The sequence below is a fragment of the Symphalangus syndactylus genome, chromosome 1 (assembly GCF_028878055.3).
Source record: "Symphalangus syndactylus isolate Jambi chromosome 1, NHGRI_mSymSyn1-v2.1_pri, whole genome shotgun sequence".
Lineage (NCBI taxonomy): Eukaryota > Metazoa > Chordata > Mammalia > Primates > Hylobatidae > Symphalangus > Symphalangus syndactylus.
The window spans coordinates 49,908,911-49,925,444 of NC_072423.2; the positions used below are offsets into that span (position 1 = coordinate 49,908,911).

Here is a 16,534-nt window from a genome sequence, read left to right on the forward strand (position 1 = left end):
TACCTTTTCTATGTTTAGGTATATTTACAAACACAAATACCACTATTACAACTGCCTACAGTATTCAGTCAGTAACATGCTCTATGGATTTGTGGCTTAGGAGCAACACACTGTATCATATCGCCTAGGTACATAATAGGCTGTACCATCTAGGTCTGTGTAAGTATAGTCTGTAATATCTGCACAATGAAATTGCCTAACAACACATTTCTCAGAACATATCCCCATCATTAAGTGATGCATGACTATACTAAGCATGCGATTCTGAGGCTCCCCATACACAAAGCTTTACATTTCCATTTGTTTTGGTGATTTAATACATTTTTCGAGAAAATGAATTTTGACATAAGAGGCCAGTGAGTGAGTTGTGGAATAGTTCAGAGTTGTAAACTGCTACTCTCATTTTTGCTCCCACATCACCATGGGGCAAAACAAACCACACAGGTAAGGTAATAGATGTTAGGTTAACAACAGCTAACACGTCCTATAAGAAGGACTTAGGCCCAATTATAAAAGGAGTCTCAAAGAGCAAACTGTTGATGTTACTCACTCTGTTAACAAAATACAGCCCAAAGGATCTGAAGGCCGTTCCAAGCGAGGGTGCTTCTGAGAACATTGAGAAGAGTTTTGCCATTCTGAAGAGGCGAGCCTGTGGAACTGTTTAAGGTCCTGTTCCCAGGAGAATAAAAGTTTCTCATTATGGCATTAAACTCTATTTATTTAGTATTTGAAACATGGTGTACATTTATGTATTTGTATAAACATTTGGTACATCTAAAATCCACAACTGGTAAACAATCTGTGCTTTCTTTTGTGTACAAGTTTGGGGTTTACATCTGGATATTTTGGTGGTGTGGAGACTCAGTCTGTGAAGCTAATCAGATTGCCTCATATTACCGTAATAACTGTGACAGAAGTGATTTGCTCCTTAAAGGGGCTGTTCCTTGCCCAGAAAAGGTGTCACACTTTTGAACTAATAAACCAGGTGTCACGGAATCAAGAGAAACACAGCTGACACGATGGAGAACATATGTGCAGGGGACTCCTGGAGATCCAAGTCAATGCGTAGCAGGCAACACAAGCCATGGGGTGACACTGGGAATTGAGCTCTCCCTTTTCAAACTGTTGGATGTTAATATCAAGTTTCCCCAACCCCACCTGGAGGGGTTTCATCCAGCAAGAGCTTGCCTTCTGCTCAGCACACTCATGGGAGTAACCCCTGAGTGTCACAGCTGCAACTCCGAGGTGCCAACCAAGCCCAGGGCTCTGGCTTCTTCTGGGGTCAAGCCACTCTTCAGGGTTCTTCGCACTGCAGTGGTGGCGCAGGTCACAGCCAAAGGGATGAAAAGAAAAGGAAGTATGAGCAGCAAGGCACAGGGCAGTCAAGACTCCAGCCCCCCCTTCTCCCCAGGGACTTCCAGAGAAGCCAGAGGGTTCACACTCTGCACCTTCCTGCTCTTGCTGAAGTGCCCTGCAGTCTGTCTGCCAGGGCAAAAGTTTGGGGCTACACAGGCTGGCCTAACCATGCCACAGGTGCTGATTTGGAGGGCCAAGAGGAGTGGTGTGGACACTTATAAAGAGGAGAGAAAGGAGGAGAGGCTCACCCTCACGAGCCTTCTGAGAAGGGGGTGGACTGCAGAAGTACAGAGGGCAGGAGAGACTTCAGCATCTACCCAGTATGAGGAGTGTATCAGAGCTGGTAAGGTGATTCCACAGCAGGGGAAAATGCAAGCTCCACTAACACAAATGAGGTGAGGCAACCAGTGCACAGCGAGGGGTTCCACAAGACCCAAGAACCTCACAAATCCAACGGAGGACCAACAATAGCTGGGGACATGCTCAAGACCCACAGAGCAAGTTCATGAAGCCAGGGCAAGGGGCAGCAGTGAGGACAAATCTCTCCATGAGTACTGTGGGTCTTAGCCTCAACTCACTAAAAGGCCTCTAGAGATAATAATTAAAATAACCAGTGGCTCCTCGAGGAATGGAGGCTAAGGAGCAAACTGCCAAACTTATTCTGGGTGGAATTGGTGGCTGTTTTCTATGGAACACGCAAGACTCAAGAAGGGCCAATGACCACTCTCACTGGGGCATTGCAGTTGGCAATTGGAGGGATGCTCATATCTAACTGACTTAGAATTGGCTTGTGTTTAGCTTGGCATGATGGTATTCCCATTGTTTAGTATTTCAATTTCAACATCAAAATAAAGGCTGGATAAGGGTGAATGAGGAGGTAGCTGCCTAACCCAAGACAAGTCTTCATTTGAAAGGGTGGCTAATTACATTTTCCTTAATTTACAAATTGTATTTGAACCACTGTGTATTTCTTTAAAGGTCGCACAGAGTTTGGGGTATTCATTTTCAGAAGAGAAACGTTATGGATCTGCCTTCACCCTAAATCCCAAATCAGCCAGAGTTCCTGAGATGACCAGGGCAGGCTGTTGATCAAAGTTCAGAGAAAGTAAGCTCACCTTAATGTCTCCCAATTTCCTTTGCCAACTCCCCTCATCCACTCCCCAGAGGCCAGGGCCCACCTCATGCATCTGCAGGCCACACCCCATGGTCTATGCCTTCCCATCATCCCCTAAACAAAAGCTCACTCAGCCTGTGGACAAAAGATCTGAAAGACCTATGTCCATGGCAGAATCAATGGGGACTAATATCTATTATGAAAATAAAGGGCTCCTTCTCTTCCAGGAATCAGCACTTGGAACAGGGGTCAACATCATATCCATCAACTGCTCAACCAACAAGTGATTTATTGAGAACCCATTGTGTGCTCAGCATTTAACTCAAAGAATCAAAACACAGACATCAAGTATGGATTTTTAGAGAGATGTGGGATATGTGGTGAGGGGATCTCTCAAATCGTGTTACTGCAACTACTGTATTTCTAAGCCTAGCTTTGGGCCCCGAAGCCATCTATCTGTAGCTGTTCTTGCACTAGCTCCTCTTGCCCCCACCCCTGATCCCCTGGCCTCCAGACTGAATGTCTGGCTCAACAAGACAAAATGTTTGGCTCCTAAGTCTCTGCTGGAGGCAGATTACATTCAACTGAGCAACAGAATTTGTTCTATGGGGCAGCAATAAAAATACTAGTTTGTAATAACCTTTTACGTTCTTTAAAAACGCCTTAGAGTGTTGTTAAAGAAAGATAATTTTAACAACAGTAAATAAGATAAAATATCTCTCTTGACAAGAAAGACCTCTTGCTGCAACTTCTTAACCAAGATACAAAATACTTCCTAAAGAAGTCCATGCTGGCCGGGCACGGTGGCTCACACCTGTAATCCCAGCACTTTGGGAGGCTGAGGCAGGTGGATCACTTGAGGTCAGCAGCTTGAGACCAACATGGTGAAACTCCATCTCTACTAAAAATACAAAAATTAGCCAGACATGGTGGCACACGTCTGTAATCCCAGCTACTCAGGAGGCTGAAGCAGAGAATTGCTTGAACCTGGGAGGCGGAGGTTGCGGTGAGCCGAGATCGTGCCACTGCACTCCAGCCTGGGTAACACAGCAAGGCCCCATCTCAAAAAAAAAAAAAAAAAAGGAAAAAAGAAGAAAGAAGAAGGAAGGAAGGAGGAGGAGGAGGAGGAGAAGAAGAAGAAGAAGTAGTTCATGCTGCACTAGCCGGGCATCTTAAATTTCACCAGCCACAGAAGGTGGTGTGGACATCAGTCTATGAATCTTTGCCCATTTAGGTATATATTTTGGCCGAATGACTACAGAAGACCCCACAGACATTTTACCCATGAAGGTATTTAAAGATGCTTAACACTTCTGTTTGCACATTTGCTTTAGTCCTGTAACTGCTCAGTTCAGTTGATATAAATATCAATACTCGAATAAGGGCCCTGTCACCTTACAGCTCATGTAACAATCTTTTAATAGCTTCGGACATTGGGCCAGCCTATCTGGGACAGGCTCAGGGAACAGAACTAAAGGTACCTTTATGGGCCTTGCTGCCTGACAGCACAGAGCCTGTGCCCTCTCCCTTGTGGGTCTACTCATGGTTTGGATATTCCAGACCCCTTGGGATGCTGCTTCACCCTGTGGTCTTGGCTCACGTGTTCTCTGTGAGGGAAAAGCCAACATAGGCTTCATTCCCTTAGCTTGCCAGATGTATCCCTGAAAAGCGAGTATTCATGGAGAAGTCTTCCCCATTTATGAAATCCTACTTTCTGTGGACCTCCATGGCAATTTGAAAAAAAAATTCTCTTAGATGTATGTTATCCCCTTGGTGTAATGAAAAATACCTTGAGAATCTGAACCCTTTCTTTGTTAGCCAAAGTTAATTCACCTTACCACTTGAAAGACCACGTGAAATGAAAGTAATCAGCTAAAATCAGTCTTGCACCCAATTCAAGTCACACGCGACAAGGGCCCCTTTGGGTGTCTGGTCAACCATCCGTCTGCTGGTCAGTTTCTTTGCCATTCATCAAACATCATGTGCATGTGCACCCTGAGCCTCTGCGATGGGAGCCTCTGGGGAGAAAGGCAGGGGCCTGACGGGGACACAGTGTAGGGAGAAACACTCAGGGCAGCAGATGGGATCCAGACAGGGAGCTGGCTCTCAGAAAGTTTCCAGGAAGCAAAAAAAAAAAAAAAAAAGGCTGGGGACATAAGAAAAACAAGGGGGCCAGCAAACAGGTGCTGGCAGGGTATGAAATGGTACACAGCAAACTTCCACAGCAGAAACAACTCTGCCACCCAGTAGAGAGGCTTCTCCAGCACTGTGGCAAGGTCGGCTGGCTGCGGTCTGATGGCACCTGGGCCTCTCCCCACTCCTCATTACCACTTCCCACTCATGCTCCAGCTGAATCAAAGCTGCTCTCCAGCCTTTCCTATGGGACGGCCTCCCCTCAAAGCTCGTAACAGAGAACAGACTGAAAATGTTTATGCCTGTCTGCCTCGCAACACTGCCATAGATGGCATGGGTCACTCTGAAGGCACCAGCAGCCACACTGCACCCCAGGCCCTGGTGACAGTTCTCACAGTGTCAAAGTGATGGTTGAAGAATCTGATGTGGGGTGCCTCTGCTGCCAGCATGCAGCACTAGACTGTCTGGGGACTCAGGAAACACACCCACGTTCTTTTTCTTCCTCCCTAGAAATGAAAATATTAAAAATTCCCACAAAGGGCTCACAGGTGATTCTACTAAGCTGAGTCGCATCTGAAAACAATGGCAATGGCAGCCGCCATTTACTGAGCGTTTACATGGGTTGTTCCACTTAATTTTTATGGAAACACTATGAGATGGGAACTCTTGTTATATCTTCAATCAGTGAGCAAACCCGGAGCAGAGAACCTGGTCACTGGCCCGAGGGCTCACACTAAGTGGTAGAGAAGGGTTTGAGCCGACTTTGGATCACAGCCCACACTGGAAACAGCTGTGCCCTGCCGATGCTTGGCAGGACAGTTCCTGACCATCTTTCACATCAACAGGAAATCGACCCAACTTTACTTTCAGGTGACAGAAATCCATCTGTTGCTTTCACCTTTGCAGCACTGACAGATGTTATTTCGGGTTTTTTTGCACATAATTATCAAGTGTAATTTGAAAACTGTTTTTTGGTTTTTTAATCCCTAAGATCCCAAAGATTTTCTACGAGGTATACTGGGAGCAATGTGTCTAGGATTCTAGTTGACTAATATCAGAACTTCAAGATGCCTTAAATGTCCATGTCTTGTGGCTGGGAGGTCCCTGGCTCGGCCACTGTTCAACACCGTCCATTCACACCCTCCTTGTTCTGAGTGGAAGTAAAATGGCAGGGCCAGATGTGCTCCCTGGGACTTCCTTTTTTTCCACATAAAATCCTGTCCATTATATGCATAGGCTTCCCAAATGGAAGGATGTTCTACAAAATGACTGACTGGTACTTTTCAAAAATACCAAGGTCACAAAGTGTCCTCACAGATTAGAGGAGACTAAGCAGACATGAGGGCTAAATGCAATCTGGAATCCTGGGTAGGATCATAGAGCAAAAATAGGACCTTCGTGGAAAAACTGGTGAAATCTGAATAAAGCCTACATTTCAGTTAATAGTACTGTACCAATCTGAATTTCCTGGTTTTGCTAAATTGTCCTACTATTTTTGCAACTTTTCTGTAACTCTAATATTTTTTCAGAATAAAAAGTTGAAGCAATAAAACCCAGAACAACAACAAAAAGCAGACATTCCCAAATCTAGCTGACTGAAATTCAATTTCTTGGACTCATCCCAGACACATTGAGCAAGAGTCTCGGGGAGAGGCTCAGCCACTGCATTTGAACCTTCCCTGGGTAATCAGATGTCCAGGTTTGGGGCCCCTGACTTAAATCACTGTCATCTGAGATGCAGGAAAAGGCGGGGTTTTCAGGACAGTGACAGTCTGTGGTGACAAGGCTGAAGTCACCTAGTTCCATCTAACCCAAGATGAAGTTCACTCAGGCTGAGACGGCACTCAGAAATACTTGTGGCATTAGGCACTTTCTGCCATCACTGGTCTGGCTGTGGCTTCCTTGGCCTTGCAGAGCCCAGCCCATGCCCTCCTCCTGTACCTGTGGCTACATTAGCATCCAGTACTCCTGAAGACCTTTTTGGTTCCTCGGCAGGAACGGAACAGAAAGCAGTTGGTTAAAATGCGAGCACCAACTGCCTCCTCCTGTGAGTCATGTTGGAGGTGGGCAAAGGGAGAGTTTGGCCCGAAAGGAAAAATAAGTTCTGCCCATTGTTTTCTGGGAGAATCTACCTAAACTAAGGATAGAAAGGAAGGGTAGCTCAGGAATCTACAGACTTAAGAGTTTTCCACAATATTTTAAGTTCTGGGCAGGACAAAACTGCCTTTCCCCTTCCCAGATTAAGACGAGAGCGTCAGCCCTCTGCCTGGGACATCTCAACAATGCTAGCCAAGTGCTATGCTGACAATGCAGCCTTTATGTGCACAGTTGCAAGCATTCTGGGGGTAAAAAGGAGTGGTGAAGATCGGTCTGGGCTACTAATTGTAGCAGGCCAGAGTGAAGTGGACAGTGTGGTGGGGAGTGAGGTGGGTGAAAGGAGCAGACAGTTGGGTCGGGATGTGCACAGCAGACCCTAAGCACCTTCAGGCAGCAACGAATTCCCATCAGCAACTTGTCCCTTGGGCAGCAGTGAGACACAGCCTGGAAGGGAAGAAAGGTGGTGGGAACCTGTCATAGATGCCTCGCTTAACCCCACAACCGCCCCAGGAAGCTGGCACTACTGCCTTCATCATACAAAAGATGACTGATACTCGGTAAGGCCAAGTCACTCATGTGAGACCCAGGCCCCATCCCTGCTGTGGGCATGTGTGCATTCCTGAGCATGGAAATGGATTCCATTTGAACTTGGCAGCAAAAATGATGAAAGACTGAAACATCCATCGGTCAGGTGCATGGCACCTCCCTGAGTACCACCATGGGAACCCTATGCCTCCCCTCAAAAAGGCTCTCAGAGGCAGGAAAGACAGGTTCTTGGATTTGTCTTTTTACGCCCCTTCATCCTTTTGAACCTGGCACTCAGGTGGACACTGTGGGGCGACTTACAGACGAGCCTCCTCTTTAATGTGTCAGTTTCCCCTGTTTGGGAGGGTGATTTGTCTAAAAATGAAACCACCAGAGAGCCATGTAATGCATCTTGCTTCTTGCATCTGCCTCTCTAACCCTGAGGCTTCCACCTGAGTCCCGACTTTCTGAGTTAGCGTGTCAGTGTCCTGGCCTCCAGCCTGGCCCAGCTCTGGAGCGAGGGACACCCTCTAAAAGGCAGTGACTCTCCACCTGGGTTTAGGGAAGAGACCTCGGTTCTCTCTTGGACTTGCTCTGTTTATCCTCTTGTCCTGTGTCTTGTGCTCATGCATAGGCACCCTCCGCTGTCTTTACAGGAGGGGCCAGTCCATCTTTAATCAGCTCTAGAAATCATTAGGTGCTACTGGAGATCCTCGGGTAGAATCTAGGGCAGGGTGGGCACCCGAGGTAAGCTGGATCAGCCATTTCACAGGCTAGAGATCACCTGGACGATCTGAAACATTTTACTCAATGTGCCCCTGATTGGCACCAGCTGGGAGATCAGCCAACCTGAGCCATGGGAACCTGTGAATCTATTACGAGGCCCTTGGCTATCCCAGCTGACTGCAAAGTTCAGGCTTCAGTGGGACGTTCGGCATGTGTGGGCCCAGTCACCAGCATCAAACATGAAAGCAGACATTTAATTATCTCTAATCCTTGAGTGGCTTGCCTTGCAGGCCATAAATTTCAAGGTTATGGGATGGATTCTGTTTCGTTTCCTGCAAGAGCAGAACTATTATTGTCTTTAGCCAAATGAGTTATGGCCCAAATATGTTGGTTATTCATTATCCACTTGCCTCATTGCCACCATTAAACAAATCAAATACAGCACTGTTTCAGCATGAGGCCCAAACCGCTAAATTTCACATTGATTTTGCCAATTGCTTTTTCTTGTTCCTTTAACCTCTGTGAAAAGCTGGAGTTTATCATCCCTTTATAACAGAAATCAAAGTCTAACTTCTCCCTTCTTAAATTTCTGTTGATAGTGCCATTACTAATAAATTAAGCCCATTACAGATAAACACATACATGCTGTGCTGTACTTGTTACAGTAACTGTGTCACAGGAAAAATGTGTTTGGCTAAATAAAAAGAATATATGACTGTTTTGCATAAAATTGAAATGGAAATGATACCATAGGAAATTATTTTATGTCAACCACAAAAACAGGCAAAACATCTCTCTGGCCAGATTGAAGAGGAAAATTAATTATGACTGTGTTATTGTGCCCAGTGACATTATGAGTCTAAGAATTTGGATCTCTGTAGACCAGAGGATGGGGCCACGCAGACTTGGAGGAGAAGAACATGCTCTGGGCCTCCAAGGACCAGCCAATCCAATATCTCATGCTGTCTCCTGTCTGAGGTCCCTGACCCAAACCTTCCAACCCTCTGTCGGGGTGCCATGCGCCTGACAAATGGGATGTCTCTGTCTTCACAGCCTTAGTTCAACCCTCTCCCTTGGCCCACCTCTCCACGGCTCTTCCCAGCTCCTCCCCATGGTGAGCCCTGCGATGAAGTTGCCCACACCAAAAAAACCAGGAGTTAACTGGTGCGCAGGTTCCTGCCATGTCGTGAGCTTAAAGTAGCTATTGGCCTCCTTGAATGAACTAACAGGAAGCCAATAAAGGGCAACTACTGAAGATAACCTACTTAAGACCTCAAAAAGTCTTTTGGAAGTTTCATTTCAAAAGCTATTTAAGCAGATTTCCTATCACAAAAAAATGAGCCAATGATATAGACACACCATACACAAAAGGAGAGATGCAAATGGCAATAGGCTCAACCTCCTTAGAGTGAAGGGAAATGCAAATTAAAACCACAGGAAATGTTATTTCACAGCCTGCAGATAGGCAAAAATGGAAGCGCTGCCTTGGCCTAGAGCAACTGAGATGCAGCCTGGAGTGTGAGTGTGGATTAGCCTCGCCCCTTCGGAGAAGAGTTTCCACTCCTGGTCTCATGCCCCGGTGCTGTCCATCTTATTATGAACATGAATCACCTGGGGATCTCATTAAATGCAGATTTGAATCAGTTGCCCTGGAAAGGGGGCCCATAAATCTGCAATTCCAACAAGCCTCCAGGAGACACTCATATTGTCTGAGGTCCAACTTTGAGTTGCAAGCCCCTAGCCAAGTTCTTTCACAAGTGCACCAGGAGACGGCAAAGAATTCATAGTAGCACTGAGAATATAGGAAAGTATCAGAAGAAAGAAATGTAAAGGCCTTAGATATTGATGTTGGAATCTACAAACATATTCTTGAAGATGTACAAGCCAGTCTCCCTGAACGATAGTTTTCCATTTAAAAAATGAAATAAATGTAGTGGAGAGCAGAGGAAGGCGTACAGTAAAGAGAGAGCCCACACCTAATGCCACTAATCCAAGGGGCAGGGACCCACACCTCAAGGCCTCACCCCTGAGGTTCTGAAGTAGTGTGTGTGGGTGCAGCCCAGATATCAGGAATTTAAACATCTCCGTGGAACATTCTAATGTGCATCCAGGGTTGAGAACCACAGCTCAAGAGCCTTGGTACTCACAGTGTGTACCAAGGGCCAGAAGCATTAACCTCATCTAGGAGCTTGTCAGAAACAGACTCTTCATCCACCCATCTTACTGAATGAGAATCCCATTCCCCGCTCCTCATCCTATCCCTATCTACACCGCCACCCCAACCTCAAGTGTTATTTTCCTTTCTGGGGAAAAATTCTCATCAGAAACTAAAGCAGATCATAGGAAAGGAGCAGGGGACCACAGGAATGTGGGTTAGTGTTCTGTATCCTGGAAACATGTGTGTAAATGGGTCAAGCAGAACCACTGGGTCCAACATACACAGGCCACACCCTGGTCGCCTCCTGTGTGAATCTCAAGGGTGGAACAAGTTCGGGGCTCTCTGAATTTGAGTACTTACTCAACTCCCTGCCTAGCTGGACTCACGCTCCTTTCACTTTTGGGAGAAAACAGGAGGAAGCCACAGGCTTCCTTTCCTTGTCACTAACCCTTATTCCCAGAGGCAAAGCCAGTGGAGACTAAACAGACTCTAGAGTGACCAGCGGCGGGCTAAGCACTCTTCTGAAACACTCAAGGCCACAGCTCATGCAGGGAGATGTCAAAGGATCCACAGGATCCTGTTTCCCTATGGAGTGCTGTCCCTGAGATGGGCAGACAGGCAACCCCACACCCACAAGTTGAGTGGGCAGGAGCAGGCAGTAGGTTCCGACCAAAAAGGAAAATCAGTCACTTTGATTTAGTTGAATCCTCTATTTGGTGGGAAAAGGAAAAAATGGTCAACCTAGGCCACGTTAAATATTTCAAGCATCCCAATTACCATCAAATCGCTTGCTACCCCTGGTTTTTGCCTTCAACATGCTTGTGCGCAGCGATGAACCCAGGAGGGGCCAGTCTCCAGCCCCACAAGCGCCCCCTGGTGCTGGGTGCAGGGCAGAAACACAGCCTCCAGCAGAGCATCTTGAGCTGGACTTGACGATGGGCTCCACTAGCCCATCGTGCTCACCCCTGTACACCACAGACACTTAAGGACTTTTCATACCTTTCTGGGAACAAAGTAAGAATTGAGAGAGGCCTAGCCACCAATGACAGATACACTGAACAGGTGTGGCTGCAGCTCCCCTCCTCCACAATGGCCAACGTTGACAGCCAACCCTGAAACCTTCTGTGGATGAGTGCAAGTAGGCACTCTGGGAGTCACTGACAATTCACTGGAGCTATGTCTCCACCTTTCCCAGTTGACATAGAATGGGAGGGCAGATCCCTGCAGGAGTGAAGACTCGCCCCTCCTTTAATGCACTCACAAGATTTCCGGTTGGCCCGGGATCGTTTCCTCTCCCTCGGCACCACTCGCTGACTGGGCACTTGGGTGGCCGACTTGACAATGCGGTCCATGATCTCATCAGCTGCATCGTCTGTGACATTGGGCGAGTCATCAGTTCCCATAGTCCAGGAACTATTGGATCCTAAAAATTAAACAGCCAGAGTGTACAACATACTCAGAAAAAAATACAAAAGATATATGCAGCACTATTCCTCCAAGCAGCTGAGTTCTTTCAGCAACAGATCACAGGGAAGGCCAGAGTTAGAGCCCCAGAGCTAGTGATAGATCCAGAGAGCTAACCTGTCCCCACTACAGGGAGCACCACCATAACTCGTGACTGCTACCCTACAGGCTCTGAGCAAACCCATACGCGGGGCACTTATTTCATACCACCCTGTAACACAGCTGTGTATCTTGTCTCTCATTATTATTTAACTCTCCAACCCAGGTGTGTTGTCTTTACCTGCTAGGTCCTGTGATCACCTGAGGGCAGACAACCCAAGCCACACCCTGCTGCACAGCCATCAATATCTGGTGATGCACACCCAGTAATGTAGAGACTCACTGAAGGTCTTACTGAGTCAGCTAACAGTGGTTGTATGTGCCTAGTCAATGTCAGCTGATCCTAACTTCTCGCTAAGTAGAAAGCAATAGATTTTATAATACACAATTTACCTTTGAATTATCTAGCCTTTAAAAATTGTAATAGGATTGCTCTCTTTAACCAGCAAAGGGGTTGGTAACTTAAATTTTTCTCTGGTACATAAATCTGCTCCCTCAACAACATTTTCTGTAGTTTATAAATAACTACATATTAAAACAAGTCCGAAGAAAGCATCACCAAAACATGGGTCCCAAGTACAGTCATCCCTCAGTATACAGAGGGAATGGTTCCAGTACTCCCAAGTATATCCAAATCCGTGCATAATCAAGTTCCACAGTCAACCCTGCAGAACTTGGTTTTACAGCCCTCTATATACATGTGCTTCGCATCCTGCAAATACTCTATTTTTGATCTGTATTGTTGGAAAAAGTCTGCATGAAGGTAGATGTGCTCCATCAAATTCAAGTTGTTCAAAGGTCAACTGCAGTGTTAAACAGTTAGAAATTAATGCTAATGTAATATATCCAGAACTACATCTTTGTAATTGATCAGCTTTCTTGGGAAATCTCTTCTGTACGATAGTGAAAATATGTTGCTACAAGAGGAAAGATGTACAATATGCTCAAAATTGTTAATTTCTACCACCTACACTTCACTTTATAGTAGATGCACAACAACTTCAAAAACCTGTAGGTGAGAATTATCAGAATCATCGCCTATGGCACACAAGTAGCCCTAGCCTGACTAAAGTACAACACAGGCTAGGGAACTGCCAGCCTTTCCCAACTTGGAGGAAAAAAATGTTAATAAATAGTTAAAATGTTTGAGTTCTCCCACACTAATTTTTTTTTTTTTTAAGTTTTGGTGCTTACAACCACCTGGCTGGTAATGAATGAACCAAGAAAAAATAGATATCAATGGAAATGGTTGGGAACAGTGGATCACAGTTCAATGGACTGTGATTTTCATATATATGTGCGTGTGTGTAGTTGACATATTGCTACAAATACATACTGTGCTATAAAGTAGTCATAATTTCTGATAGCAAAATTCATGACCGAATACATAAATATTTCACACTGCAAAAGGAGAGCCAGGACACCAGGTGCCCTATCACCTGCATGTACGTAAAACCTGTGGCTATAGAACAATGATGTTTTCCAATGGTAAGATTTTTGTTGGCTGGGTGCGGTGGCTCACGTCTGTAATCCCAGCACTTTGGGAGGCTGAGGTGGGCAGATCACTTGAGGTCACGAGTTCGAGAACAGCCTGGCCAACACAGTGAAACCCCGTCTCTACTAAAAATACAAAAATTAGCCAAGCGTGGCGGTGTGCATCTATAGTCCCAGCTACTCAGGAGGCTGAGGCAGGAGAATCTCTTGAACAGAGGCAGAGGCTGCAGTGAGCTGAGATCACGCCACTACGCTCCAGCCTGGGCAACAAAGTAAGACTCTGATTTCCATTATTACTGATACAGTTTTTTTTTAAAATTTGTTTTGCTTAGCTTTTATTTTTTAAATGATAGCATACCTACAGCATGAGCACATGCAAAAACAGTAAATTGTACTTTTTGTGCTTATACCCAAGGGAACTTGATCTACTTGCTATTAGGCCAGTTTTTTTCAGCATTATAAATCCTTTAAAAAATAGACTCTTTTAAAAAATAAACTGTTGAAATTGCTGCTGAAAGTCTCTGCATTCTCAGAATGGTCAAGGTATTTTAATTAGAAGTAAAAGTCCTTATAATGCCACAGCTTTTAGACTGGGCCTCTGCAGATCCTCTGAACAATGGTCCTCCTCAGAGTAGAGCAATCAATCATGCTATTGTGTTTTACCCCACAATTTCCTGTTTTCCCTTTTATCTATTGATTTATAATTTCCTGTCTTATCTTAAAATGCCAAAATACCTTCTAAAAACATGCAAAGCTCAATAAATTGTCTTTGCTCATAATACATTTTCAGAGCACTGGGCCAGAAATGAAGGCATCATCTAATCTTCCCTCTGAGAATTACCTATACTTTTCCATCTTACACAACCCCAGGGATCTTCTGTCAATGTAATGCGTCAGGAGATGCTTAAAGGAAACATCTTGCCCTAGGTCCAAGATTGTCAAACTCAGTTTTATGATGACTTCATTCTCTTATGACTTCATTCCCGGTTCTACTTTATGTCCACTCCTCTTGGTTATATCCTCACTGCCTGATTACCATTTATTTCCATTCTTCCTAGTCATGTATACATTCCTCTTCCTGGAACGCTTGCATCCACACCGTAGCCATCAGGATAATACTGAACACACATTTTACATACCCAAGGCACCATGTGTTAGTAAGTGTTAGCAAGACATTTGAGATGTGGTGGAGAGGATAAAGCATTCTAGACCGTAATAGCACAATACCACTTTACTTTTTTCTAAAACATGAAAACTGAGATTTGAAAGAAAGCACTGAAATTTGTTTTTCCCCTTATAGAAATCTAACCTAAAGAGTCTACAAGGAAAACACTTAAGTCAAAATGGATATTCTACTGTTTTAATGTAAAAAGTTTGCTTTCGTTTCTGAAAGATAATTTCTCTGAAGACAGACTTCTGTGGTTGAAGTTTTTTCTTCTGGCAGTTTAAGGATATCATTCCTTTTTTTCTGGCTTCTATAATTCCTTTTGAAAATTGAGCCATCATTATTACCATTGCACCATAGGAGGTAATGAATCTTTCTTCTCTGTTTTAAAGATTTTATCTTTATTTATTTATTTATTTTAGCACTTTGTCTATGGTATGGTTCTCTTTGTACTTACTCTTCTTGGATTTCCTAAGTTTCTTAAATATGTTGGTTGATATTTATCAGTTTTGGTAAATTCTCAGCCATCTCTTCAAATCTCTTCAATCTCTTCAAATATTGCTTCTGATCCATCTTTTTCCAGTACTCCGATTACACGTTAGACCATTCAACTGAGTCCTTCAGATCTTACATTTTATTCTATTCTTTCCATTTTTTCTTACTATGCTTCTGTTTATACATTTTCTGTTAACCTGCCTTTGAATTCACTAATCCTCTTTTGCTGTGATCAATCTCTGTTAAGCCCATCCAATGAGTTTATTTCAGATATTTTGTTTTGTAGTTCTGGAATATCCATTTGATTATTTATAGAGTCCAATTTGCTATTGAAATTATCTACCTTTTTACCCATTTGTCTATGTTTCCCTTTAGTTTTTATTTTAACATTTCTAATGGTCATTTCAAGTCCTTTACTGTAGATTTCAACATGTGAATCACATGGGTCTGCTGCTATTATCTATTTTTCTTCTTGATTTTCAGTCATATTTTCATGTTATTCCTGTGGCTTGTAATTTTTATTACACTGGACTTTGTGTATAGAAGGATGCAGAGACTGAAGTCAGCATTATTTTCCTCCAGAGAGTCTTTTCTCTTCTATTAACAGATACAGTGAAGTATTGAGCTGGGTTTAGCCTAGATAGCAGCTTTAGTTAACAATCAGTCCACATTTCCCACCTCTCTTTTTCTTGAGGCCAAGATCAGTGAGTATCTGTTCAAGGTGCTTACTCTATCCTATCTTTGTCTCCTCAGTTTAAAGACTGCAAGACATCTCCTTCAACCTTTCTAGCCCAGCATCACCCGCTGACCTTCCTCCCTCCAACCCCCATCCCGCAGTGCTGCATTTAGCAAATGTCTCATGGAGAAAATCATCTGCATTTTGGCCTCCTCTCAATTTCAATCTCTTATACCAGTTCACACAGCTACTACAAATTCTGCTGGCTTCTCTTTCCCATTAGAGTCACTCCACTACCATAAGCCCAATCCTCAGCTTGTGCCCAGATCTGGCAAATGCTCACAGAGAGGCAATGTCAGCTCACTCCAATTCTAGTTTGTCTAGTCCTCTTTCCTTTTACAGTTCTCTAATGTTTTTTAAAAGAAGACTTTATTATTTTTATTTCTAGTTGTTGTAGCAGGTGGGTGGCTTGCCACTCCATAACACATGCTACATGAAAGCAGAAGTCTCCCTTGAGATTAGCATTAATGTGCAGAGAAACTGAACAGCCTCCCATTCTAATCCCTTTCATATGCCAGCAAAGATGACCCTATGTTGTACAAACCCAGCAACATCTTTTCTCTCTATCCTTTCTGGTCAGGAATAGATGTTTCTTTTCCTTTAAAATTGGTACAACCTATTTATGTTCTATTACTGAGATCCACCCCCTAAGAAGGTTTCAACTGCACTCCTCCTGCATCCACCAAGACACAGGGACTCAAGACTCCAGTCTGATGGCTGGGGTCACCATGTTGCAGGCATTAATGTTCACCTTCGCATCCCTGTTGGCCATGTTTAGCCTAGCATACAAAGCCTGCAAGAGCTGCTGGGCACAGACAGGCTCATACATGGGATGTCTTAGGCCTTTTTGGGTGCTACAGTGTAAAAGTGATACCCCTTGCCATGTCCCCCAACACTGCAAAACGATTTCTCATCCTTGTTTTATGCTGGCTCTACACTGACATTCTCTATTGTTCACCATTTAATGAAACT

At 44.4% G+C, this 16,534-nt stretch overlaps 1 protein-coding gene across 5 annotated transcripts in view; it reads right to left on the reverse strand.

Annotated features, from left to right (window-relative positions):
* Nucleotides 1-700: 700 nt before the first annotated feature.
* FHOD3 (formin homology 2 domain containing 3) overlaps nt 701-16,534 on the reverse strand; it is a 498,310-nt gene continuing 482,476 nt past the window's right edge. For all 5 annotated transcript variants that reach the window (XM_055233750.2, XM_055233761.2, XM_055233789.2 and 2 more), the window contains 2 exons: nt 11,371-11,532; nt 701-1,309 (listed from right to left, as the gene is read on the reverse strand). In XM_055233750.2, the coding sequence (XP_055089725.2) occupies nt 1,227-1,309; nt 11,371-11,532 (245 nt within the window). In that variant the 3' untranslated portion in view covers nt 701-1,226. The remainder of the gene's footprint in view (nt 1,310-11,370; nt 11,533-16,534) is intronic.